The sequence below is a fragment of the Argiope bruennichi genome, chromosome 9 (assembly GCF_947563725.1).
Source record: "Argiope bruennichi chromosome 9, qqArgBrue1.1, whole genome shotgun sequence".
In the NCBI taxonomy this organism is placed as follows: domain Eukaryota; kingdom Metazoa; phylum Arthropoda; class Arachnida; order Araneae; family Araneidae; genus Argiope; species Argiope bruennichi.
This window is the reverse complement of record NC_079159.1, coordinates 85,364,047-85,391,715: the sequence shown is the minus strand read 5'-3', so window position 1 is coordinate 85,391,715 and position 27,669 is coordinate 85,364,047. Positions and strand designations below refer to the sequence as shown.

Sequence of the window (27,669 nt, the reverse complement as noted above, 5' to 3'; positions counted from 1 at the left end):
TACAATTTAAGAACACTGGAAAAACTAATAAGTTTAAGAAATTGATCTTTTAAGAACGTCTCTAGAAGAGTAACGATATCTAGAATGACAATTTCAAAAAGAAAATCACCATATTCCAAGAAAAACAATTAAGATTTTGAAGAAGTATTCTAGTCATTTTTCTTTGAAAAAGGGAAATAAATACATAATTAAAGTATTTAAGATTAGTTAAAAAAAAAACACCAATTGGCAATATATTGGTGGCAATTATGATAAAGTGAACGGAAAATGGCAGTTTGTGGCATAAGACTTAATAAATCCAAGAAATTCAATAATAATATACATAGCATCTTAAATTTCTACAAGAAATAAAAAAATTGTTACAACAAAAGCAATGAAATATTTATAGTACACTAATAAAAAATAATAATAAACTCTAAATTGATATCAATATGACAGATCATACAGAAATTTCATAACTAACTTCATGGTCAGTTTTTTTAGATTTATGTTCAGGTACGACATTAGAAGTTGGGGATAACAGATTATAGTTAGAAGTCGAGTTTGACACCACTTTTGCCGGAGGTGGAGAAGTGGCAGACACTCTGGAATGCTGTAAACTACTATCATGCCAATCCAGTGTCTCAGACATCTCCATTGCCTTCACAAAGGACAAAGGTCTGTTACCTGGAGTACGTGCAAATTCACCAGAAATACTACTTTGGCAAGAATGATTAGATGAAGTCTGCTGGCAATCTACACAATTGTTGACAAACAACTGTTGAGGTGTTTGGGCAATGAGCAACTGGTGACCATCCCGATGTTCTTTACTAGGGCTATTGTGAAAACTGCTACAGCCTTTAGGGAATGCTTCGAGAACAGATACATCGGTGCACTGGCCGCTGATCATAGTCCTGTTGGCAATTTCTTGCAGCTTGTCCACAGTCTGGTTGCCCAAACAGCAGGTGTCTGATGGCACTTTTCCACTATTGGTTAAATCGGGGGAAGTGAAAGACACCCCTTTAGAATCGGCAAAACCATCCTTCTGCTTGTACAGCTGAGAATAGAAATTGGATGCTGGCCCGCAGACATCACCAGTTGATGTACCGTAATCGTATTTGACCATAGATGGATCGTGATAATGGGAGAAATACAAGACTGGATTTGAAGGCTGGCCTGAAGTGCATGCACTCATTTTTGAGGCCTCTTTAGCAAAAGCTGGGACATGAACAGATTGAGCAACTACATAATGAGGAGATGGAGCATGAAGTCTGTTGTGAGGTGGCAAGGATCTTCTTGAGCAATCAAATCTAATTGGCACAGGAGGGGTTAGAGCTCTAGAGCTTTTGTTCCTGACTGATGACTCTGGTCTCGTGTAAATTGACTCACTCAGGCTCAAATGAAGGCGACCTCTGTTCAAATTTGCAGGAGGAGCTTCTTCACAATCTTCGGATAAACTTTGCTTTGGAAACATGCAGTCAGATTTATCATTGTATTTGAAATGCACACCTGCACTCTGAAAGGAGTTTCAAAAATTTAAATTATTTATACTTCTTTTATATGAAAGTTGACAGCTTTATATATCTGGGCTCTGAGATTAACATTAATAACAATATCACACCTGAAGTACAAAGGAGAATTAAAGCTGCAATAGATGCTTTCACAGGTTAAAGAAATATTTAAAATTAAATTTAAATAAAAGAAAAACAAAGTTATTAATTTATAAATGTCTAATCAGACCTATACTCATATACTCTTCAGAAATCTAGACAATGACACAAAAAGATGAAAATGCCGTTGGTATCTTTCAGCAGCAGACACTAAGGGCTATTTTTGGAAGAATACAAGTTGATGGTGTTTGGCACAGACACTCAAATTTAGAACTTTACCATGCCTACAAGGAACCTGACATTGTGAAATGCATAAAAATCCAAAGAATTAAATGGGCTGGCGACATTAGAATGAACAGGGAGCACACAACACAGAAAATATTCCTGGCCAAGCTCATTGGAACAAGAACTAGGGTCTGACCCAATCTCAGATAGGTTGATTGCCTGAAAGGGGACTTCACTACTTTAAGAGTGATTAACTGGAAGATCATAGCAAAGAAAAGAGAAGCCTGGAAAAAAATTCTTCAGAAGGCCAGGGCCTGCCCGGGGCTGTCATGCCACTGAGGAAGGATACTTTTTTATATAAAAGATTTTTTTGAAAATCTCATATGGAATAATATAATAATGAAATTTTATTTATTGAAGACAATTCATTTTATATTCATCAATGTACAATTTATAAAAGAGGAAAAGAAGGGGGAAAAACACCCACATATTATTGAACAGTAAATGTCCTGTAATAATTCTAAAATATGAGAAACACATATATTATTCTAAACTCAGATGACTTTAAATAATACAGTGAAAAATTTAAATAACATTTTAAACTAGAATGAGTTTATTTTCCTTTAAATCTTTAAATACATGAATACAAGTTTTTTTTTTTTTAAATATCAAGTTAGTATTTTTAATGATTGCAATGTTTTTTTTCTTGCAAGTCACATAAACGAAAAAGCAATTAGTATTTTACATGTTAAATTACTTTAATCATTTTACATTTTTGTTATAACTCTAGGCTTTAAAGAACTGAATGACAAATGAATATTTTAGTACAAATGAAAAATAAATATGCAAAAAATAATTCAATAAATATGTTAATACATGAATTAAAATAAAATGAATACCTTTCCAGAGTGGGGCGAGTTATTTTCTTTTAATGATTGCTGATCATTGAAATTTCTTGAATAGTATTGATTTGCAAGGGAATAGAATGATTTGTCAGTTTTATACCTAAAAGAAGCAAATGTTAAATCATATATTTAAATTTAAAGGCAGATACTTTAATTTGCTTCTAATTAAATATAGCCACAGAAGCATATAATAACTCATAATTTTGTAAATAGCAAAACAAGCATTTGACATAAAATTCTCAACAGAAGAATGAAAGAAAAACAAATATATATTTCTTATATAAAATATATTCTAAATTTCATTGGAAAAAAAGTAAAATATATATATCTTTGCAGATATCGAAAAAAAAATGTATATGACATTTCAATTGCAGTAAAATGAGATGGCTATAAAAGCAATGAAGTCCAAAAGAGAAGAGATAAAAATTAAGATACAAACAGTTCATTTGAAATCTAGATTATTATTATTTTTTAAAGATAAAAAAGAATACCAAGTAACATATAATTAATTATTTATCATGTTAAAAATTAATTTAAATGAGTTAAGGAATTTAGATTCTTATATTTATTAGATCATAACATAATATACAGATATAAAATTGGTAAAAATAACTAATTCAATAAAGATATCTTTATACATATATGGTTTGAACTATACAGCTTTTTTAACTGTTTTGAAAGAGAGGTGAAATGTCTTGAGTTTTGTTTTAGAACAGGGCTATTGCACAAACTATACATTATCATTTTACAGTTATCACTAGAGACAGTTTTCTGTATAAAGACAATATTTCCATTCTATTTAAGATACATACTATAAGAATTTTAAATTAAAATATGCAACTTCCCACAACAGAAATAAAAATTATTCTTATCTTGTGATAAATCTGTGCAAAATATACAATAACAAAATAAGAGAAGTTTTTATTAGAAATTATTATAAAAGTGGTAAAATCATTTGTAATGAAAATAAATAAATAAAAAAAAATGCCATTGAAATTTGGCATAATAAAATGCAATGACAAGAAATAGAATTACAAATTTAAAGATTTAAAAAATGCTCAATTCTTTGAAACTCAGTTACAAAAAACTTTTAAACACTAAAAGTGAAGGAAATAATTCAAAGGATTACCTTGGTAGAGGACTATTGCACAAACTATACATTATATTTTTACAGCAACCTCTAGTATAGGGACTTTTTACATCCATAAATTTTCCAGTAACCTAAAAAGTGATATATTGAAATCAATAACTTTTAAGCTATTTTAAACAACCACAGTAAAATAACCATTTTTATTTCATAAAGAATCAATAGAGAGAAAGAAAAAAGTGAAAAAGTGCACTGCTTATAAATTATATATTTTATTTATGAATGCTATCTTAACAAAGAATAGATTGTAAGTACTTTTGAATTATAAATGTTACTGGCAATATGAATAATCGGTTATTATAAATACTAACTGACCATTATTAATAATAACTGCTTATTTTGGTCAAAGTCAGAAATATCACAAATTATTCACTTTAACCAGTTATTATTAATAATTCCCAACAAAGTTTGCTCAATGTAATTAAACGGTTATATAGGATTGGGACATGGGTGTGCCAATCCTATGTATGCCAATATGTTTTTTAAACTTGCTATTAAGTTTTTCTATGATTTTTTTCTAACTTCTTTTTCTTTATTTTATAATTAATTAGTATCATCTTTTTTTTGGGGGGGGGGGATAAGTGATTGAACAATCCCAATAAATATATATTTGTTGAGGGGGGGGGGGAGGATATTTTAAAACATTAAAATTAAAACAGGCGAATTTAATGGTGGATATAGCAGATTATAATTTTTTTTTTGGGGGGGGGGGTCATGAAAAAAATGCGAATTAAAAAAAACCCCATGAAAAACTGACATTGACCACACTTTATATGTTATTATTAATAATAATAATGTGATAAATGCTCATAAATTATTCACTTTCACTGGCTTATTTGGTTATTATTAATAAAGATCGGTTACTATTAATAATAATAATAGCTTATTCACAATGACTATAGCATAAATAAATATAATTGAAGTTAAAAATATAAAAATAAACATTGCATGCAATTTTAAATATTCATACATTTTAGAGAATGTTTTTTTTTTTCCAAAATAAAAAAAGATACTCAACATATCTTTATTTGATTTCCTAATAACAGATACTTTTTATGTAATAATAAAACATGTAATAACAAATTTCTTTTTAAATAATGGATATAAAAGTTACCTGCTCATTTGTTGTTCTTCCTTGCATAATTAACATAATGTGATATGCAGTAAGTCCAAGAATGGGAATAAAAAGAATTACTATGATTCCTATGATTATAATACTATTGTTTGATTAGGAAAAATACATAAAATTAGTTTAATTAAATTAATTATAGTTAAAATTAGTTTATAGCAAAGTATATGAATTATATGAAAAATTACAATATCAAATACTAACACCATCAAGAACAACATAAAAAAAATTAATGAAATCTACTTCAGGTTTTTATATAATGTATACACAAAAGCCTATTTGTATTTTACATTGAAAAGTAAAAAAAAAAAAAAAAAAAAAAAAACTTTATGTACAGTTTTAAGTATTTTAGCACGTTATAATACATTAGAATAGACTATCTGTTTTGCACAGAACTACTTTCATTACATGGATTAGATAATAATAAAAGAACAGGTATTTATTTATAGGTACAGTAAACTAAATATTTATCTATATATAATCAAGTTGAAAGTTTTTTTTGCATGAAATCTACAATTTAATGGAAAAAAAAAGAATATAACATGAAAAAAAAGCATTATCAATACTCAATTTTAAATAATAAATCAAACACAAAAAGTAAACATATACCAAAACGAGATTCAAAATCAATATAAAAGGATACGTCATTATTGTCTGTAATTGTTTTATTTCATCAAGGTGATCCTTCATATAAAAGACACAGAGACATAATATAGAAATCATATGAATGCTTAACCACAGGAGGAACATGAAAAAGTATCGATAATTACGGCGTCCTATGCAATTATTCACCCAAGGGCAATGATGATCAAAGGTCTAGAAAAAAAGAAGTATAAAGATCTTGTAAAACAGAAATTTAATTACTTCAATTCATAGAGTTCTTACGTGATGCTTGCATATTAAAAGTGTTTGAACTTAGGTTTTTGTGTTAAAATTTCTCAGAAGGGATAAAACCGTGACTTTAGTTTTTGCCCTGAAAGACTTGAAATCAAATTTGAAAATAATAAGAAAATAGATTCAAATTAAAAAGAAAATTCTTTAAGTTAAAGTGATCAAGTTTAATTATTTCTGTTAATGCATTTTAACAATTCAATTCTTGCATATTACCTGCATCCCAGCAACTGATCCTCAAAGATAATACATTTATTGCAAATGGAGATTAATTGTCAAAAAAAAAAAAATTGTTAGTCTATTGGCCATGCTTACCAATGACATACAGTTAAGCGTTAAGTTTGCAAATGGAATGAAGTTCAACCAAAAGATTGCTAATTGCAGATGATTAATATTTTAGTAGTTGGAACACTTTTCACATTTTAACAATCTCATTTAGGGTTGCAATTCATAGATTAAGAAGCCTTGATGCAAATAATGTCAATGTTATTCGAATAAAAAAAATATAAAGAGATTTAAATACATTATTTTAATTTCAGATAGAAAGAATTAAAATCTGTCAATAATATAAACTTAAAAAAAATCATGACTTACATTCTGATTTTATTATTTAAATACATTGGACAAGCATATAAAATTTGTGTTTATCATTAATTTCTAGATAAATATAAAAATAATAATGAATCATATGTTAATAGAAATGGCATAGATGTAAAGTGATTTTTATTTGTACACAAAATTGAAATGTGTTGCATATACTACAAATGTCTAACACTGCTGAATATTTGCATACAAAATTATTTCCATGTTGAAAACTATCAACTTGTGTGAGCAGTCATAAACTTTGCATTTCTTCACCTAGCTCACTTAAAGATTTAGAAGGATCAACACTTACTTTAGATCAATTTCGAATGTAATCAAAGTTAATATTTAAAAAAATAAATAAATAGGAGATGAAAAGATTAGGAAAAAAGTCAAATATCAAGATAACATTAATTTTGTAGTTAGCTATTGCAAATTCAAACAAATTAATACTCAATTTTAAATAATTAAGAAATCCAGTATAAAAAAAATCCAAATTTATAAAAATGATTCTCAAAAACAATATAAAAGGATACATTATCTATATTATGCATCTAAGTATTATTATTAATTATTAAATATATTCAAATTACAGATATTAAATTATATATCTATATATTAATTTCTATAATATGTTTTTATTTCCCCCCCCCCTAGACAACATAAGCTGGTGTTGGGCTTTGAGTTGAGTTTGATGTGGTTGATTAATTAAAACATAAAAGCAAAAAGAATGCATCAGCAAAAATAATTTCATCTTATCTCCAAAACTTCAGAATGCACAGCTATTAACACATTACCTAGCATAGTAAATTGCAGGTTTCTGGTACTAGAGGCCAATTTGATTTAATTAGGGTACACTATTGTGTTATTCATGTTACCTTACAAATTATGACAAGTAATGACATGGGAAATGACTGGTAATAATTCTATAAAATAACTTGCAGATGATGATGAATTCGTTAAAAATAGAGGACCATAAACCAGCAAAATATATTATTCAATGAATTAATTTTAAAGTATATATATTTTTTAAAAAGTGGGAGCTATTAACAACAGCAGTGAATATGTTCAAGTCTATGAGCCCTGACCACCCGATATCGTTCTTTTCTATACAGGCCTAATTCAGGCACTTTGGAGTGGTTAAATGAGTTTAAGGTTTGAAAGATATTGATGAGAACTCATTTTGGACCCCCTGTTGAACAGGGCAATATAGGGCAGTCAGGGCTCATAGGGTTAACAACAAAAGATGAAATTTCTTATTATATATAATCAGGTTGAAAAAAGGAATAATAACGCTTTAAAAACATGCAATGCAAAAGTAGTCAGTATTCAGGTTATCATGTACCAAAATAAATAGATGTGTATAAATTGAATATTCAGATGATGCATAAATATGGGTTAAGAAATATTTATTAACTACATCTCATTGCTCATAAAAAATATGAAAAATACTAAGTTCATTAAATTTAAAATAATCTATTATATGTACAGGCAACTTTTTAACACATGAATTAATAATTTTTTTCCTCTCTTGGATCAGAAATCTTACACACATTTAATCTAAATAATTATATTCTTTTTTAAAAATGCTTTTGCCACACAAATCATTTTCTAAGATGAGAATTCAATCAGATGATTTTAAATTTGGACCTTGAAATTATTTCATCAACTTTCAAACAGGACAAAACCATTACCTGCATTGAAATATGCATGATTCTTTGCAAATTTTGTGTTTTTCATTATATTAAAACAAATAAAAGGCATTTTCTCCTTCCCTAAATAATTACAGTTTGTCACCTGAAGGTGACCATCACTGTTTCTGTTCTCCACAAAAATTCTAAAAGCATTAGCTGAACATTTCCAACTATTTAAATAATATTAAGAGAAATGGGGAAAAAATTAAGTGCCAAACTATAATTTTATTAAATGAAATGAAAGCTTATTTTACAGATTTCTTAAAGAAAAAATAATTATATGCTAATCTAACAAATACCTAATGTATGCTAACCTAAAATACTATAATTTTTTCATAGATTTATTATTAGTGTATGAAAAACCCAATTTGCATGAAATTACCATTTGTTTTTCAATGCAATTAACCCTTCAACTGCAAACTGCTTTAAGTTGCAGTTTCATCTGAGCAGCAACTGCAGGGGACTGAATATCTTTTCACATAATATGGATCTTGTCGAGGGGCAAATCAACATATTACAAGTACAAAATATAATCGCTATTACTTTGTCCACACCAAAATGGATTTGAACATTTTTTATTTTCAATATATATTGTTTAGTCAGCAATGGTAAGATTTTAAAATGCAATAATTTGATAATTAAATAATATGCATTTGGGTGTTGAAAATTGGAAAATTGAACAAATAACAAATAAGTAACGTAGATATTCTATGTATAAACAAAAACTTTCCTTTAAGAACAAAGAACAATAAGAAAAATCAGTAATTCCACTATGTACCATAAATCTCAAAAACAAGTATCAACACATAATTGAATGTCACATCTTGTATACTCATGAGGCATATTTCTGCTTTTATGTTTTTTGCAGACAATACATTTTCTTCCTCTGAAGTTGCCTGCTGCATTGATAACTTTTGAAGGGAAATATTTATTCATCAGAAGAAATGATAAGTTTAAACAAATCAAATATCCAAAATGATCAAACAAAAGAAATTTCATTTTTTTCCTCATTGCTAATCAATGAGGTATGAAGTTTCCGTGACATGATAATATAATAGAAATAATTTCTAAACAAACACAAGAGACAGCAGTATACAGATAAAGCTTTTATCCATAGCAATCGAAGGATTAAATAAAACTTTTTAAAAAACTTTATTTTATCCTCTTTCCACTATCTTTACACACCATATTTAAGAGAACACATTAAAAAAAAAAATTAAGGAAAAAGTGTGAAAAAATTAAATCAAATGTGTTTTAAAACACACTTTAACACATTTTTAAAAACACACTTTAATAGCTTATTAAATAGTGAATATTTCTTTTTATTTTAATTATATACCACTATTTAAGTTTTTATAATCATTTAATATAAATATAACCAAAATCACATTTTTACCAATTTGCTACTAAATAACATCTTTTCAACTGAAAGAAAACAGAATAAAATTAATTAACTGATTGAAAATTTCTGAAAATAATAAAAAAGTGCACAAAATTTCAGAACTCCAGCATATCATGTAGAAAGAGGAAAAATTTAACATAAAATTCCATTGTTATAATTATAAAACAAATTAAGCTCAATAAAATTAGGAAAAATTTATTAAAGTAACTTACTTCAATACAGTTATCACAAACTCCACAGTGAACGCAGCGAGGAGGACGGTAAAACTGACAAGTGACACACCATTTCAGACGCACTTTTACTCCATGAATTTCAATGTCTTGATAAGTTGGGGACCCCACCCTATCTCCTTTGGATTCATCTGGCGTGGCTATCAAAATTACCAAGTAATGAACACAACTTGTTGGAAAAAAACTATTAATATCTTAAAAATCAAAATGGTTTTAAAAAATCAGATATAATATAATCAATATGTATAAGGAAATAAATAAATAAGATAATAATACATATAAAGGAATTTTCTTTTTGTCAAAAATAATGAATGACTTCTAAAAGTGCTTCAGTTTTTAATTTTATTTTTAATTTTATCAAAATTTCCTTTTTCTAATAATTAAGATATAAGATGTAGCTCTTATTCATAATTAGTATATTATTATTTAAGTAGAATTGGAGAAAAATCAGTAAACTATCAATGTTCTTTGGTACTTAGAATATATAATCCATTTGTAAAGAGGTCGTTTACTGAATTAAAAATTAATAAGCAATTCTGCATTTTAATCCACTACTAGCAATAACTACTAAGTCATTTTAAACCCTTATATCCAGCATATCAAATAAGTTTGTGTTATAGCAAAATAAACTTTAGAATATTTTATGAATGTTTAGTTATTGATTTTAAAGATACAGTACAGATAATTTTAATTTTTTAATGCATCAGGTAACATATTTCAATATCAGTTTTATATTAGGATATACATACTATAATCTCTAGCAAATGATAATCCATACTAGCTTACATTAATAGTTAATCATAGTTTTGATAAATGATAGACATGATTTTCACTGCGTATTTGATGGTACAATTTATAAGAAAAGATGAAATTTAGCAAAGAAATTAAAAATCAGTTTCAAAATTATTGTATGATTTATAGATGTATTACGTATTAAGAAATAGAAAACAGCAAATATGAATTCATAGAATTTTAATAGGCTGATAATTATTTAAGATTTTGGTTTGGATCATATTCATTTCAATAGATATATTTTGCACATATAATAAATATTGCAAGAAAAAATTACTTTGCTATAATTAAACTGATTCAATATGAAAAAAATATTTCAGCATTAAACAAATATGATATGCACAAGGAAAAAAAATACTTTTTACTATAACATGAATATTTTTCACTTTGTATACATAATTTTGTTTATAATCTCTTTTTATATCTTTGAGCTTGAATGTTGCAACTTTTATGTTATTTCAATAATTATCTGAAAAAATTAGTGATATAGCAAGTAATTTATTTATGTTATTATAAAAGTTATAAAAATATAATCCTTTCAACAACTTTTATTTAATAACACAAACCATAAAATTATAGTTCTACATGCCAAATGTAAAGTAGCAAATTTGTAGTGAAAAATATTCAAATTATACTGCCATCAGGAGTGCAAAGTTTCAAATTTATAATTCATATTATGTGAATCATAATTCTCAGTAACAATCATATACTACTTAAACTAAAGTACATTTACATTTCTTAGTTAAAAATCTATCTTTTCTTTAAATTCCATTTTTAATGAAACTTTTTTACACTTAAAGACTTAATTATTTTCTCTCCCCTCCCCTCTTAAAATTAACTCTTTTCAGTAAATTATTAGGCATAGTGATTAAAATAAACTATCAAGGTTATGTTCTTCTTTCAACAACAAATCTATACAAATTAATATGTCTGTCTATGCTTGTTTAAAAAGTCAAGGTTAATAATGCCCAATGCAATTCTGACAAAAATGGTTATTGTAAGAAATTCATATATAAAAAAAAATCAAGAATAAATAACTTTATTAAAATACTAATAAAGCATACCTTTTGGAATTACTCCAGGATTTACAAATGTTGCCAAAGCAAAGTTCATAATTACAAAAAATGTAATAATACTTTGATATATTGGAATACCAATTGTATACACAGACATCAAATAGCGACAGCTAAAAAAAATCATTTAATATTAATACAAAATTTTAGTGAAAAGAAAAATTAAAATATGGATTAAAAGTTTATCTATGATTTTACAGATATAAATTATCCTATTAAATATGAATATTTAACATTATTAACAATGCATCTATGATTTATTATTAATATAATAGTAAATCATAGAATAATAGTAAACACCTCATTACATTTATAAAATAATAAAATTATTCAAAAATTTCATTCATAAAATAATAAAATCATTCAAAATTAAAGGTTTTATTCACATACTTAGAATTTGTGCATAAGCTCAACAGCTTATTAAGCTTTTAACCAAGTTCAAAGAGAATGAGAAAATATTGACTTTATAATTTTCTTCAATTTTCAACCAGTGTGAATTTCAAAATAATTACTTTTAACATTATAAGAGTAATTAAGAAATAATTTCCAATTTTTTTTATTTAGTTAAAGTAATTTAATGGAATATTTTTAAAGGAATTCTTAAAATTATAAAAATGCATTGTTCACATATAAAAATAATTATAGTTCATTTATTCAGCAATAATATTCTAAAAGTTTTCTAAACGATATATATATACAGTTTGTATTTTCTAACTTATCACAAACAATAACAGAATACTGAGTTTAAACAGACATATATATTGTAACTATAAATAAAACAAACAAGTAAGAAATCTTACAATTGTTAAAAATAAACTTTTTCGCAATAAATAATAATAATAATAATAAAAAAAGAGGCTTGTTCTCCAAAATTTGTTTATTCTTTGAATAAAAAACACTGCTATATACAGCTTTTTTCTTCTTTTTTTTAAATATGTGCAGTATAACCATTTACTTAGTCAAAAACACTAGAGTAAGAAGAAGAAGAAGAAAAAGAAGAAGAAAAAAAAAAAAAAAAAAAAAAGACAGTGAAGGCATAATTCAATCTTTTTTTATCACCCATTATTTATTTTTCAAAAATCTATTCTTTAAAGTTTCCACTGCAATAATTTATAGCATGTAGAAATAATTCAAAAAAGAATAGATGAATAAATTTCCCCTCATTTATGTTTCTGTCCATTGAGAAAACAATTTTCAAAGATTAAGTTAACCATCATAATATACCAGGATTACATAATGTTTCATTTTTCTTAATTTTATTTATTTATTTCATTTTACAATAGCTGGGGCAAATAAAAGAAGAGATTTCATTTATTCAACTTATTTTTTAAATGACATTTATACTCAGTTAGCAATATTTTTTTAATAAAGCAAAAATGTTCCTCATTAATTGTAATTTAGATGAAGAAACCTAATACAATTCAAAGTACAATTCATATTTCAAGGAAAAAATTCTTTTTGATAAAAAAAAAAAAATACTTATCATTATGGGGTGGGGAACCCTGAATGCAAAATATTAAAATAATTGATTAAATTTTCTAGGACATAGAATGAATTTTATGAACACAGAATTTTAATTATATTTTTTCATGTATTTCTTTTCAAAAAACATTTAACTTATTAAAAAAAATCAATGCATCCTTTCCCCTCATAAATTCCTAGAGAATTTCATTAAGCTGTATAAATTGCATGATCATAGAACAAGGGATATAAAACTTGATCTAGGATCAGACTCCCATTTGGATCCTAAATCCTATTTTGATGGCTATCATATTCTGTGACTTCCTATTTATGGGGGGGGGGAGGATATTGAGCCTCTAAATGTACAAGAATAAAAAAACAGAAATATTAATAAACTGTAAGATTTTTGAATAATTTAATTAAAAACATTTAATGGAGTGCCAAATTAAATAAAAATTTCTTTTATTTATTTGAAGCATGCATTCAGAATCAATGCATTTGCAATGCCATTTGAGTTCCCATACTTTAAGAAAACATGTCTTAGATTACTTTTATTGTTATTTTAATAGTTGCATGGAACTCTTTTCTCTAATTATAAATTATATAATATATATGTAATTAATCCTTTTTACGTGCAATCACTTTAATTATCAATGTCAGAGCCTGATCAAAAATCTAGATAAATTTTGTGAGTCTCTTAAAAATACTAAGTCAAAGACTTTCTTTATCAAATGAATTCTTTATTTCGAATATTTCCTTTTTTCAAAGCTATTAAACTCCCAATTCCTTATTTTGACACTATCTTTCCAAGATTAAAATAAATAATGACAATATACAAAACTTCCTGAGCAAAACTTTCAAGATGGTTATGGCTTGGAATAATTTTAACAATAATCTGAATATATTAATGAAATAATTTATCCAAACAATACAATTTTTACAAAATCAATAGTGATATTAGTAATTCATAAAATATTACACACTTTGGTTAGTGAGGGTTATAAATTTAAGGTTATTGAAGCTTCAAATTAATTTTACTTTTTGAAGTATTTTTCCATGTTATAAAAAAATATTAAAAATAAAGGAATTTATTTACCTTTATCAAATTACCATTTTGCAATGTTTAAATTAAATAATTTTACAATCATTTTTAAGGGATTAAATTTTTCATATACCATATATATTTATAAATTATAATATGAAATTGCACATTCTCAAAATATTATAAACCGAATTTTCATAATTTAGTAATTATTCATTTTAGACAAATTGATAGAAATACAGAAATCTTGCAAATTGACCTTATCATATCATCCTTAAAGTATTTTGTAATTAGACATCTTGATGATGCATAGCAGAAATACAGATATTTTGTTATCTTTCATTTAAATACACAATGATTTTCCCAAATTACTTTTGATACATGCATGTAAAATATAGGTAGCTAAGATAACACAATTTATCTTTAAAAATACTTTTAAGAATCAGAGAAAACTATCTTGTTATTCTATCATTTAAAAATTTAGTATAATTGCACATATTAGTGACAAGTTCATACAAATTCAAGAATTTTACTATCATTCATATAAAAATACAATTAATTCTTTCAATATGCATATGTAAAATAAACGAAGTGTAGACTGCAATATTTATCAGCAGAAATACTTTTTTTTTTTCCTTTAAGATCAAGAGAAAATCCAATTATTAATTCTTCAAAGATAAGGAAAACATAGAGAGCACCCCGATTTAAATTTTATTCACATTTCTATTAAAAGTTTATTTTTTCTCTGCATGAAAAATATTTCCTAGAAAAGCATGACTCATTGGTTTTGGCTTATTAAAGATGAAACAAAAAAAGAAGTAATTCCAAAAAAAAGCAAAGAATTTTTAACCGCTTAACTGTTTTGCCCATATGCTATACGTGCATCATTTTATCGAATTTTGATGGTTGTAAGCAAAAAATAAATCATTCATAACGATTATAATTCAGTATTAAAATTACTTCAAATACATAGATAAGTCAAGTATTCAATGGATTTGCATTTGAATCAAAATAAGAAAATATTCCCAAAATAGAAGGTATCATCTTATTAGATAGAAAATAAAACACTTAGGTGGTTAATGAATAATTAACAGAAGGATTTAATCATATATATATATATATTTAATGAGAAAAGCAGCAAACTAATACTTAGAAATAATTTTACCAAGGAAAGGTACACATTTTAGGAAAATATGCATTGCGAAAGTATACCAAGCTGTAAATTTGTAAATGGAAACTATGTGAGGATATTTGTTTCGGGAACAATTGGTAGATAATAAACCATCACCAAATTATCTTCTTTCCAAATTAATTACTAAGTTTCTTTTATTCTTAATTGCTTCATTGAGAGCATAAAAAATATAGTTTACACTATTCAATCCTCTTTTTTGAGATTCATATTTCTTAAGTAGAACAGTTCAACATTGAATTCAAATTACTAGATTAAAAATATTCAAATATGTTAATATTTAAAAAATAAATACAAGCTGATTTTATCATTATTGTTTACTATATTGACAGATGCATACATCTATAATAAAGAAGATAATATATTTCTTTTAAAAAAACTGGTTATTTCTGATGTAGTTTTTTAAAGTCATTATATAATATCATAAACAAAATTTTCCTCCATATTTTGTATAATTAAAATTTTTATAAAACAGAAGATTTAAATGTTCATTTTTTTATTAAATTGTCACCTTGTTAATATATATAACTTTATTAACACACAATTTTATTCCAAAGAAACGCAAAATATAAACTTTATTTATATACAAAGCATGCATGTCAAAGTTAATGCAATAAGAGAAAGTTCCAGAGAATAGGGTTTCATACGCAATTGACGGAAATTTAATAAATCATATCCAGTATATGTAATTACTTACGGAAATGCGAAAAAAATCCCAGTTGCAGCTAATAAAACAATCCAAGCAAATGATGCAGGGATTATTCTTGTCACAGGATTGCACTTGCCCATAGTTGAAATTCCTAAGTTTTCTATGCAAATTTTTTTTATTCGTTGCCAGTCATTTTGATATTATTTTATGTGCGCATGAACTGCACGAGTACGTATAAACAAAAATCAAAACGATACATTGAGTAAATTTTAGGCTTACTATCGAATTATTTATCCCTATAATCGGCATCTATAAGAGGAGTGAGAAAAAACATAATGTCGGAAATAATTAATTAGAATTTGATTTCTAATTTCACGTATTGTAAAGCTATATATTTTTCTGTTGTTCTTAACTGAAATGAACATAAACATCTTGATAAATCCCACCAATTACATTCCTACAGTTTCTCTTCAATAACACAAATATATTTTTCCAGCATCAAATAGTAAAACTCATATTATGCATCAAGCAAGAACATTAACACGTTAAAAAAAACAACAGGCTAGACAACTTTTGACATTTTAGCACATCTTCATAACAACAATTGCACCCAACACAGTTACAGGTAAATATGATATACAGAAAAATATATATATAGCAGGGTTTTTTTAATTTAAATCTTCGATTGTAAATTCATCATGTTCAAATAAATGATTCCACAACAGTTTTAATTTATACTTAATTGTTTATAATAATAAATTATAATTCATTTGTGCTGATTTTTAAGACAGAAAATAATAAATTTATAGTATACTTGGAAAACTATTTTGGCAACTTGGGTATAAAAACAAAATGTGGTGTGTTGCAATTTTGATTTGTTGTGTAATTTGCGGCATTCATTGAATTAATTGTTAATATTTTGACAATTAATATTTTAAAGGTGTTTTTTTTGTCAAGTGTTCTTCTTTAGTTTAGATCATATCATATTTAAAATCAGGTAATGAAACTGGAATTTAAATTCTAAAATATTTATTTTTAAATTTGTGTCTCTTTAAATATGAACGACATTTCAGATTGGAATGATCTGGCTAAGACTTGTGAAATATTATTTTTTCTTCGTAACATAGCAACTAAAATTCATTTTTTTGGCAAATTTCATCTGCCACTGGGTTTCCATATGTCAACCCGTATTTCTGATGCTCTTATTACTGGTAGTAGTATGAACTAATTATGTTTTTTGTTTTATTTAAATACCTTCTATGATTAGACCATTCAATTGATTTTTTCTCTGCATTAAAGCTCGGGGAATCTTACTCGTTAATATTATTAAAATCCGTCAAACTTTTAGATTGTGTTTCTATAATATATAAGAAATGTAATTATTAAATCCTTTTAAATATCAGAGGCCTTCCTGATTCTAATGCAATAACTTGATTTTTATTAAAAGTATAATGTACTTGTTATTTTCTGACTAATAATAGCTTGGTGAATTGTTAGAAATGATCAGTGCTTGGAAACTTCCTTTTTCTCCCCATTATGAAGCATCATGTAAGCTAATTGCATGTTAATGTTGCAGAATGGATTGTCTGTATGTGAATTAAATGTATCTTTCTTCTTCTAGAATATCATGATGAAGTTTATTTGAATTTGATAAAAAAATCCATAATGCTATGCAATTAATAATGTAACACTTCTACTTTATTATTAAAATGTTAAACTTTTAATTAAATTCTAGTTACAAGGACTAGAGATGATTAGGATAAAAATGTATCATTGAACTGGTGTAGATCCCACACCAAATAGATTTCATCACTTGGAATACATGAACAGTGTTATATTTTTATTTCTTATTTTTTGCAGAGCTAAAAAATAAAAAAAATGTTTATAGATTAATTTCAAAATATGAATTTTTCTTGCAGGTATAATTTTTATGAATTATAGAAGGATAATTGTAATATTTTGCTAAGAACAATTGGTCAGATTCCTGTTTCATTATGTTCACATTGTTATGATAATTTTTTAAAAATGCCAAAAATCTGCATAAATATAATTTGTACAGAAGAATCTTGTACCATCAGAATTCAAACGAATAAAGAAAAAAACTTAAATTTTTTACATAGTTATTCAAATAAAAAATTTATTTAAGATAAATTGTTAGTATTTGCTTCATAATATATATTGTCTAAGATTATAAAATATTAAAATCCATCATCGTGCATCCTACATAATGTTTAAAATTTTTTAAAATAGTCATTAAAATAAAAACAATTCTAATTGACATGCTGAGATCATTTTGTAATTCCTTCCAAAAATTTTATTTGCAATACCTAATTGACCCTTATGAAGAAGTAAATTTTATTAGCAATAATGTAAGCAATTGATTAGGTTTGTAACTATTATCTTATTATTTAACTTGAATGTATTTTATGGAACATTACATTCTTTATCTCTTAAATTTGTTTACAATTAAACTATTTCATTTTATTACTTGTCTGAATTCGAAATATACAAAGAGAAGATAATGTAATTATCAAAACATTCAAAGTTGAAATGATATTTTATTTTATTAATTATATGGTATGTGCTAATAGTGGCGTTACACTGAAATAAGCTCATTTATTGATAAATTCAAATTTAGAATTTGAAGATAACAAAACATTCCTTCTCTAAAAGACATAAAGAATGTGCTGATATGATAGACATGAAGATAAGGAAGAGGAAGTAAAAAGAAAAATGAGGAAGAACACAAGTAATATAGGTGTCATCACATGTAATACAAAACTATAAATTTTGAATTAAATAATATGGAAATAAAATTGAATTGAATGAATAATTTTGAATTAAATAATATGGAAATAAAATTCTGACAAAGAAAATACATACATTAAAATATAAACTAAGCAAAAAGTAACACAAAACAAACAAACAAAAAAAAAATCCAGTTCAATTTTAAGTTTGGAAAAATAAGTCTGTTGGACACTCACACCCATAAGCCAGCAGTCTCTAGATTTATTGAATTGAAGATAACAAAACATTCCTTCTCTAAAAGACATAAAGAATGTGCTGATATGATAGACATGAAGATAAGGAAGAGGAAGTAAAAAGAAAAATGAGGAAGAACACAAGTAATATAGGTGTCATCACATGTAATACAAAACTATAAATTTTGAATTAAATAATATGGAAATAAAATTATGACAAAGAAAATACATACATTAAAATATAAACTAAGCAAAAAGTAACACAAAACAAACAAACAAAAAAAAATCCAGTTCAATTTTAAGTTTGGTAAGTCTGTTGGACACTCACACCCATAAGCCAGCAGTCTCTAGATTTGTTTATCAGTTCTTTTTTACTGATAAAGGAAGACATTTTTATTGCTTCCGATATGTTCTAGATGTGCATGATGAACTTGAAAATATGATGAATCTCCATATTTCAGATATAAATGCTTGAATCAAAAAATTACATTTTTGGAATGACGTTTTCTGTGAACATGATGATTAAAAAAGAAAAATTGCCATGAGCCAGATTGATGAAATTTGGTGTATATTCTCAATATGGAATTTGTAGATTTCTTTGAAATTTTCTGTGTCTTTTGCTTGCATATCAGCCAGATAATTAAGAAACTCTTTGATTTAAATAAAGAAAATTTGTTATGTGTTCTTGTGACTAAAATTATGACTCTGTCAAGTTTTAGTTTCAGTTAGTTCTAAAAAAAGGCATACAGAATGTATGCTTGGTTTCTTGTACTTTTATTTGAATCACAAAATAGTGATTATTAGCCAAAAAATGCATGCTAAGTTCAATAAAAATGCTAGAATTGCATCAAAGATTTTTGTTAGTAACTATTTCTTTAGAATTCATGTAATTAATAAACAAATATAGGTTACTTTTATTTTACTACTAGCCGCCTTTGCGACCAGCCGGTTCGCCAATCTTAATGTTCGTTAAAATTTTAATAATTAAATATTTTATGCAATTCCTACTTTAATAACTTCATCATCAAAATATTTTAAAACTTCAAATTTTGATAGTCATATAATTTACTCATAATATTATAAAGCCCTTCAGTCATAGCGTAATATGTATCTCTCTAAGTTTCTGTTAGCTCCCGTAGAATTTATGCTTTAAATTAAAGTGGAAAGGATGAATCTGCAATTAATATAATAATATTTTTTACTGAAATAAAGCATTTTTTTATAATATGATTACTGAAAACAGAGTCACTGAGCATTTAAACTTCATAGGCACTAAAGAATATATATCTTAATTTATGTAATATCTCAAGAATTTGTTAACAAAATTTTCTCAAATTCATCATGAGCAGATCAATTAATTAACAATGTTTAATTTTAAATGCATCAAACACTAAGAAAATAAAATGAATTGTTTTAAATAATCGGTTGAAAACAGGTTTAAAAAAACTACTTAAAAAATGATATACTTAAAATTATAAGCATGTACAAAAAATATATAACTAACATAAATAAAATTTAATTACAAAAGCATAAAACTAACCTAAAAATAATTTAAATCAAGAATCATCCTTTGATAATATTGTCAACAATCAGAACACAATGCGTTTGCGTGAATTTTCAACGCCAGTTACAGCAACGCAAATACGTGAGTTTTTCTACGCCAGTTGGGGTAACGCTATGCAGATTAGAAATTTTTAATTTCCTTTATTCTGTTTTATTTTAATTCAAAAGTACCTCAGAATTAACCGGAAAGACCGATTAATTAACAATGTTTAGTTTTAAATGCATCAAACATTAAGAAAATAAACAGAATCGTTTGAAATAATCAGCCGAAAAATCTTAAGCCTAGCCTTATTGGCGTGGGAAAAAAAAAACTGAAGCCTTACTGATTTGGCGGTGGGAGAAATGAAGATTTTTTTGGCGGGAAAGTTAGTTTTTAATTAATAAATTTGCAATAAAATAATATTGTGGCTATAAATTAAGATGTAAGCTATTCTATCCAAATAAATGTACAAATGAAGTTGATATTTATCTTAGTCTGGAAACTGCTTGATTAACATTATTTTCACTTTTTTTTTATCATTTTACCATTGAAATAAAGATTATTATATTATCTTTTTGGTTTTCAGCAAAAGGGAATAATTTATAAATTAATTACGAATTAAAAAATTGGGAATTTACTGTCATAAATTTTTTTACCTTTGAATATAAACAATATAATATAAAAATTATTAAATGTTATTTTTCAAATATTGCATTTAAAAATCATTCTAATAATATTAAATGAAATTGCTGATATATTTCAATATTCAGCATTGCAGATTTATTAATATCTTTTAAAAATTATTTTAGTGTGAGTGCTGAGAAAGATTCCATAAGTGACACTTTTAATATGGATGCCTCAACTTCCTTCTCGGCAGATTCTGGAGCAAGTTCTTCAACAAGTAATTTTTTGATTTCATAATTTCTTTTTTTTATATTTAAAAAATTTGAATTCAAACTATTTTCATCATAAAAAAATGTATAGATTTTTGAGTTATAAATTTGAGCTGGCAGTAGCCAAGTTCTAATGTTCTTAATTCTATGCTTCTTAAACTGAACTTTAGAAGTTCAAATCAGTGTGTCAGAGAATATGTGCTGTTCTAGACCTGGTTGATTTTAAATCCACTGTCACAGGTTGATATTGGGATGGCATTGAAATTTGGAATATGAAGTCAATCTTAATAAACTAAACTGAAATATTGTTTAAAAACATTGTTTATTTAATTGAAAAATGTGATTTTGTTGATTTTCAAAGCTTCTTATCTTATTCAAATATGTGAGAAAAGTTAAGTCAAAGTATTTCTTATCTTATTCAAATATGTGAGAAAAGTTAAGTCAATAAAAGTTTAAAAATAATAATTAATACTTATACATTATTTTTAATAGTATTTATTACAATTTATTTAAACAAGTATTTATTTAGTGTATATTTTAATATGAATTATCAGTTATCGTGATATATTTCATGGTTTCTGATGAAAAATAATTTTTCAATTATTGTTAGAAGATTAAGTAAATAATATGTGATTAAAAAGCATGTGAAATGTAGCACTGGACTAATGTAGTGATGATGGGAATACTGTTTTACGATATGTACAAAGATACTTGTTAGTATGTAGACACCTATTTTCGTACAATATTAGGAACATACTAAGAAATTTCAAAGAATTGTTTGAATAAAATTTAAAATTTTTATTGTAAAAATGTGTAAATTATGAAATATAAACATGTTAACTTAAAAAATGCAAATAGGCCAAATAAAATAAATTTCTGTATAAAAAATAAAGTTTTCAATTTTCGATTTACTCCATATTAATTAAATGAGATGCAAAATTTAAATGAAAAACTAGAAAAAAATATTGATATATATACTGTCAAGAAATTGTTTATGGAAGATTTATTGCCAAATATAATGATTTGATTTTTTTAAATACAAAAATTTGAATTTTCAGCTATATTCATTTCTAATGGATGATTTCTTTAATTTTCAGCAATTTTCTTGAGATATCATTACTTTGGTAGTACTAGGATATGAAGTACTTTACCTCATATTTGTTATACTTACCTATATTTGTGATACTTACCTATATTTGTGATACTTACCTATATTTGTGATACTTATGTGATAATTTTATGCTTTCATTTAACTTATAAATATCTTTGTATTCAAACTTATTCAAAATGGATATAAAATATTGTCTAAATTTCAGAATACTATTCTTAGGATTTAAAAAAAATATTCTAAAATTTAGTTATTGTGATTAAGTTTTTCAGTAGATTTTTTAAAGAAATACTTTCAATTTCAGTAGTCTTTTTCCAATGCCATCTTAAGAAATTTGAATCCCATAGGCTGGAGTAATATGAAATTTCAGCTCCAACTATGAATTTGAATGCCAGTTATCCAATGAAAACGTCTCCCTCATAAAATAATTGTGGGATCTTATACTGAAATGAAATTTCTTGAGTATTGCAGAGATAGAGAAATTTGCCTCTGATTGCCTATGCCTTGCTTGCAACTAACTCCTTTCCAGCTTCATCCAATTTTTGCATGTAAAAAAAAAATCAAACAAAAAAAAAACTTGTTAATATGATAATTTCCATAATTGTTGAATTCTTTATTTTGTTTTGATTTGGTTGAAATAAAAATTCTGTAGAATGCTTTTCTTACACTTGCCAGAAAAGCTGTTTTCTTGTGAAAGAAACTTTGTTAATAAGATGAATCTGATTGAGTCTCTCCTTTTCATTTTGTCTGAACATGATTTAATAGAAATCTTAAAGAATTTTTGCTGGAAATTTGGATTTTGTATTGCATGTTTCTAATAGCAAAATAATTACACTATTCTTTTTATTATATATATTAATCATCATATATATATCATATATATTAATTAAAATATCATGCAAAGAAAATGCTAAATCTTGCTTGTTTTAATTTTATGTGCTAAAGGGATTATATTGTCTTTAGTATAATACTTCCCAGTCTGCTAAATTCTTTTAAAAAATATGGAAATTAATATTTATTTGAACCCCTTCATTTCATGAAAGTTAGAGCTGACAATTCATAGTTTTATTTGTTATAGATCAAGTTTCTTTAACTGAAATATTATCTCAAGTAGAGCTATTAAAAAAAAAAAAAAAAAAAAAAATTGGGATTCATAAATAATTCAGAAAATCTTGAATTAAAATAATACTAATAAATTTTAATAACTGCTTTTAACTGAAATTCTTTAAATTATAATTAATTAAAACTATATGTAAAAGGATATACATAAGAAAAATATTTTCACGAATAAGATATAATTTAAGAAAATAATTTGATTTATTTTAAAAGATGATATAAGGATAAGTTCAAAAAGAAACTCCCACAATCTTGCTTCAAAGATAAAAATTAAAAAATACCAAAGAACTAATGTGCAAACAGCTTCGGGAATTTTCTGAAACTGATCATTTTCACATAATGTTTTCAAGAAATGTTTCTATTATTTTATCTGTTTGACTAGTTTTCTACAAATTTATTTTGATGTGCATTTAATCATTTTCATAATAAAAAGTAAGCATAGAATTTTTTTAAAAAATGTTGCAGTATATAAGTAATCCTCCTGTAAATTAAGTTAAAATGCTGCATAAAATAGGAAAGAAAGGCTGAAAATAATTTTATTTTTTGTAGGGTTTGGTATGATACTTTTAGATGTTTGAATTTATATATGTAGTTATATTTTTCAGTAGTTATGTGGATAAGTTTCATCTTAAAAAGTCAAAGTTAGCTGAAGTAGATTGTACGAGTAAAACTAAATAGACTGTTACATTCAGATGCATTTAATGGAATAAAAAGAAAATATCTGAGCAGAATTATTTTTTAATTTTAAATAAATATAAAACTGTTTTTAAAACACAGATATTTCTACTAACATCCCTTCCCATTTATGACATAGAAATGCACCAAGGAAACCCTGTTGTTGGTTTATTGCATTCCAAAGCAGAAGGTGATGATGATCATCAGTCACCATTATACATCATGTACGATGTATCAGTCATCATCAAAACTTAATTTTAATTTTGTAATATCATATTATCAGCATAATTGATAGATAGAATCAGTATGGGAAATTTGTTGAGTTTATTGGTTACCATTTTTTTCTGTTAAATGTAGGTTTAATGGAAAAATAATAGTTGAAAGCATTTCATCTTCTAGATCTTTATTTATTAACCTTTTTCTTATGGAAGATAAAGTTGCTTGACTATCAGGTTTTTTACCTTTGTTTATGGGCTGCTACAACTGCTATACCAGAGTGGCATTAGAATTTATAATTTTAAATAAATTTGTTTTTCCTCTTACCCCTCCTCTTTTTCCTTATTTAATTTGTTTCTCCTCTAATCCCTCCTATTCCCACCATTTAATTTGTTTCTTCTCAAATCCCTTCTCTTTGCCTCCATTTAATTTATTTCTTCTCTAATCTTCTGTCGATCATTTTACCATTTTTCCTTTATTTGGATGGTGGATAGATTAATTGCTAGTAAGGAAAAGCAAGAATAGAAACTGCATAGTCAGTCATGCAGAACTACAAACCTTATCTTCTAATTACTTAAAGAAAAGGAGAAAGTGTCTTCCTATTTCCTACTTAAAATCTCTGTATTGTCAGAAAATCTTTCTTAATTCCATTATTTGAAGTTTAATTGTTGTCATAATTTTCTATTTCTAGGCTGTGATATTCCTAGCTGTCATGTTAGTGAAATGGACACTGCAGTTGCTGATGTTGCTGGGTCCTTAGCAGATGTAAAACTTTCTCAAAAACCGGTCTGCTTGATTGTTTTAGGAATGGCAGGATCTGGTAAAACAACTTTTGTTCAAAGGATAACTTCTTATTTGCATGCACAAAAAACTCCTCCATATGTGATAAACCTGGATCCAGCATGCCACAATGTTCCTTTTCCTGCAAATATCGACATCCGTGATACAGTTAAATATAAGGACGTTATGCAGCAATACGTACTTGGACCTAATGGTGGAATTATGACCTCATTGAATCTGTTTGCTACTCGTTTTGACCAAGTCTTAAAATTTGTTGATAAGAACAGTTCTAAGTGTAAATATGTTATCCTGGATACACCTGGACAGATTGAAGTATTTACTTGGTCAGCTTCTGGTATGATAATTACTGAAGCATTGTCATCGTCATATCCAACTGTTGTAGTGTATGTAATGGACATTGTAAGGAGTGCCAAACCTGTTACTTTCATGTCAAATATGTTATATGCTTGTAGTATTTTATATAAGACCAAACTCCCCTTCATTGTAGTCTTAAACAAAACAGATGTCCTAGACTGCAGCTTTGCCATTGAATGGATGAGGGACTTTGAAGTTTTCCAGGAGGCTTTAGAAGCAGACACTTCCTATGTTTCTAACTTAACCCGATCAATGAGCCTGGTTTTAGATGAGTTTTATAACAACCTTCGAGCTGTTGGCGTTTCATCTCTTGTTGGTTTGGGAATTGATGAGTTTTTCAAAAATGTAGATGATGCAGCAAAGGAATATGAGACTGTTTACAAGCCAGAGTATGAAAAAATGGTGCAGAAGAAGCAAGAAATGGAAAAGGCCAAGCAGCAGAAAGAAGTAGAGCGTTTGAGAAAGGACATGGGGAAAGGTTCTGAAGTTGAACTTAATGACGAATCCATGAATTTGACTGATGTGCATAGTGAGCCTAGTTATGTACAGCATGGTATAGAAGATGAAGATACATCTGATGAAGATTGGACCACTGGAAAATTAAATTACTATAGTGAAGATTGAGGATTCAGTGTATGTGTTGTGATTTGTAAAAATTCTTTCTCTATGTGTTGTTTCCAATCCTCTATGTGCGGTGTCCAATTTTGCATGTGCTGTGTCCAATGCATCATATGCTGTATCCAATAATCCATATGCTGTGTATATTTTGGTATATCTCTTATCCTCCTGGTATGATAAGAGATTTATCAAGATATTTTTATATATTTACATTAATAATTGGAAATAACAGCCAATAATATAAACATTTGTACTATTTTCAAATGTATAAAAAGGATTTAAAAAATCTTAAGATTTGATTTGATGTATAGGTCACATTATGATCATGAAGGATTTAACCAGATCATTTATGATGATCTGGATATAGTGGTTACAAACTACATTGGATGTGTTGTGATTTGTTAAAATCTCCATATGTTTAGTATATCTTGGTATATTGCTTATCATGGTATATTAAGATATATATTGACGTATTTTTATATACTTGTTTGCCCTGATCATTTGCAATCATAACCAGGTATAAAAATATTTATACAATTTTTAAATGCATTAAAAATTACTCAAGAATATTATAATTTTATTTAATGTTTTAATTTAAATTTATGGAAATTAAAAATTAAAAGTACAATTTAAAATTAAATTACAATGTAATTACACTTTAAAATTAAAATACTTTTCAACATTTGAATATTAAATTGTTAATTGTATTTTTGTATTGCATATATCAACCTTTTTCATGATTTAATGTATATATATTAAAGCTGTAAGATTGTGTAAATCTTGCATAATAGAATAAAAGTTTGAAAAACTTATGTTATGCATTAAATGTTTTTTCCTCTCCACTTTTCTGTTACTTGACCACTTACACCACTTTTTGTTACTAGACCCCAGCACTTTTTTTATCTTTAGCATGGATGGCTGACATGATTTTATTAGCAGTTTTTCGCCAACTAAATTGTGCCAAACTATGCCAAGCACAATCCTGATACCCAAGTGTTATTTGCAGTATTAGGTATAGGATGGCAGGACTCCCTCCTCCTTACTTGTGGTAACTATTTTTGGAAAATTTCTTCAAGTATATTCAGTGTCAAGATTATATTTACAATAAACTAAAAGAAGAAGATCATAAAAAATTCTTTATACTTTTACAAATTGGAATGGAAGTAAAGTTTTCTAAAAACAACACCAGCCTCTTGTTTTAAAAAGATTTAAACACATTAGCTGAAATGGAATATTAAAATCTATTGTTTAAATTTGCAATTTTCACAGTTTTATTTTTCTTCTATTTTAATTTCTTTCGAGAATATTAACACTTATCAATACACATTCAGTTATATTATTATTAACAAATAAAAAGAACTCAA

The 27,669-nt window shown here is 26.1% G+C and overlaps 2 protein-coding genes across 3 annotated transcripts; one reads left to right on the top strand and one right to left on the bottom strand.

Annotated features, from left to right (window-relative positions):
* Window positions 1-355: 355 nt before the first annotated feature.
* Window positions 356-16,572, bottom strand: LOC129984407 (palmitoyltransferase ZDHHC5-like). The gene is made up of 8 exons (XM_056094286.1): window positions 16,049-16,572; window positions 11,651-11,772; window positions 9,777-9,934; window positions 5,639-5,811; window positions 4,981-5,083; window positions 3,849-3,940; window positions 2,714-2,819; window positions 356-1,495 (listed from the first exon to the last, which is right to left on the bottom strand). The coding sequence occupies exons 1-8, from the start codon at window positions 16,138-16,140 to the stop codon at window positions 440-442; spliced, it is 1,902 nt and encodes a 633-aa protein (XP_055950261.1). The 5' UTR covers window positions 16,141-16,572; the 3' UTR covers window positions 356-439.
* Window positions 16,573-16,853: 281 nt separating this feature from the next.
* Window positions 16,854-27,117, top strand: LOC129984824 (GPN-loop GTPase 1-like). 2 transcript variants are annotated; one of them, XM_056094785.1, is made up of 3 exons: window positions 16,854-16,997; window positions 21,334-21,425; window positions 25,224-27,117. In XM_056094785.1, the coding sequence occupies exons 2-3, from the start codon at window positions 21,374-21,376 to the stop codon at window positions 26,309-26,311; spliced, it is 1,140 nt and encodes a 379-aa protein (XP_055950760.1). In that variant the 5' UTR covers window positions 16,854-16,997; window positions 21,334-21,373; the 3' UTR covers window positions 26,312-27,117. The 2 variants fall into 2 exon arrangements, with proteins under 2 accessions (XP_055950760.1, XP_055950761.1); XM_056094786.1 differs by lacking the exon at window positions 16,854-16,997 and adding an exon at window positions 17,122-17,211.
* The last annotated feature ends 552 nt before the right edge of the window (window positions 27,118-27,669 follow it).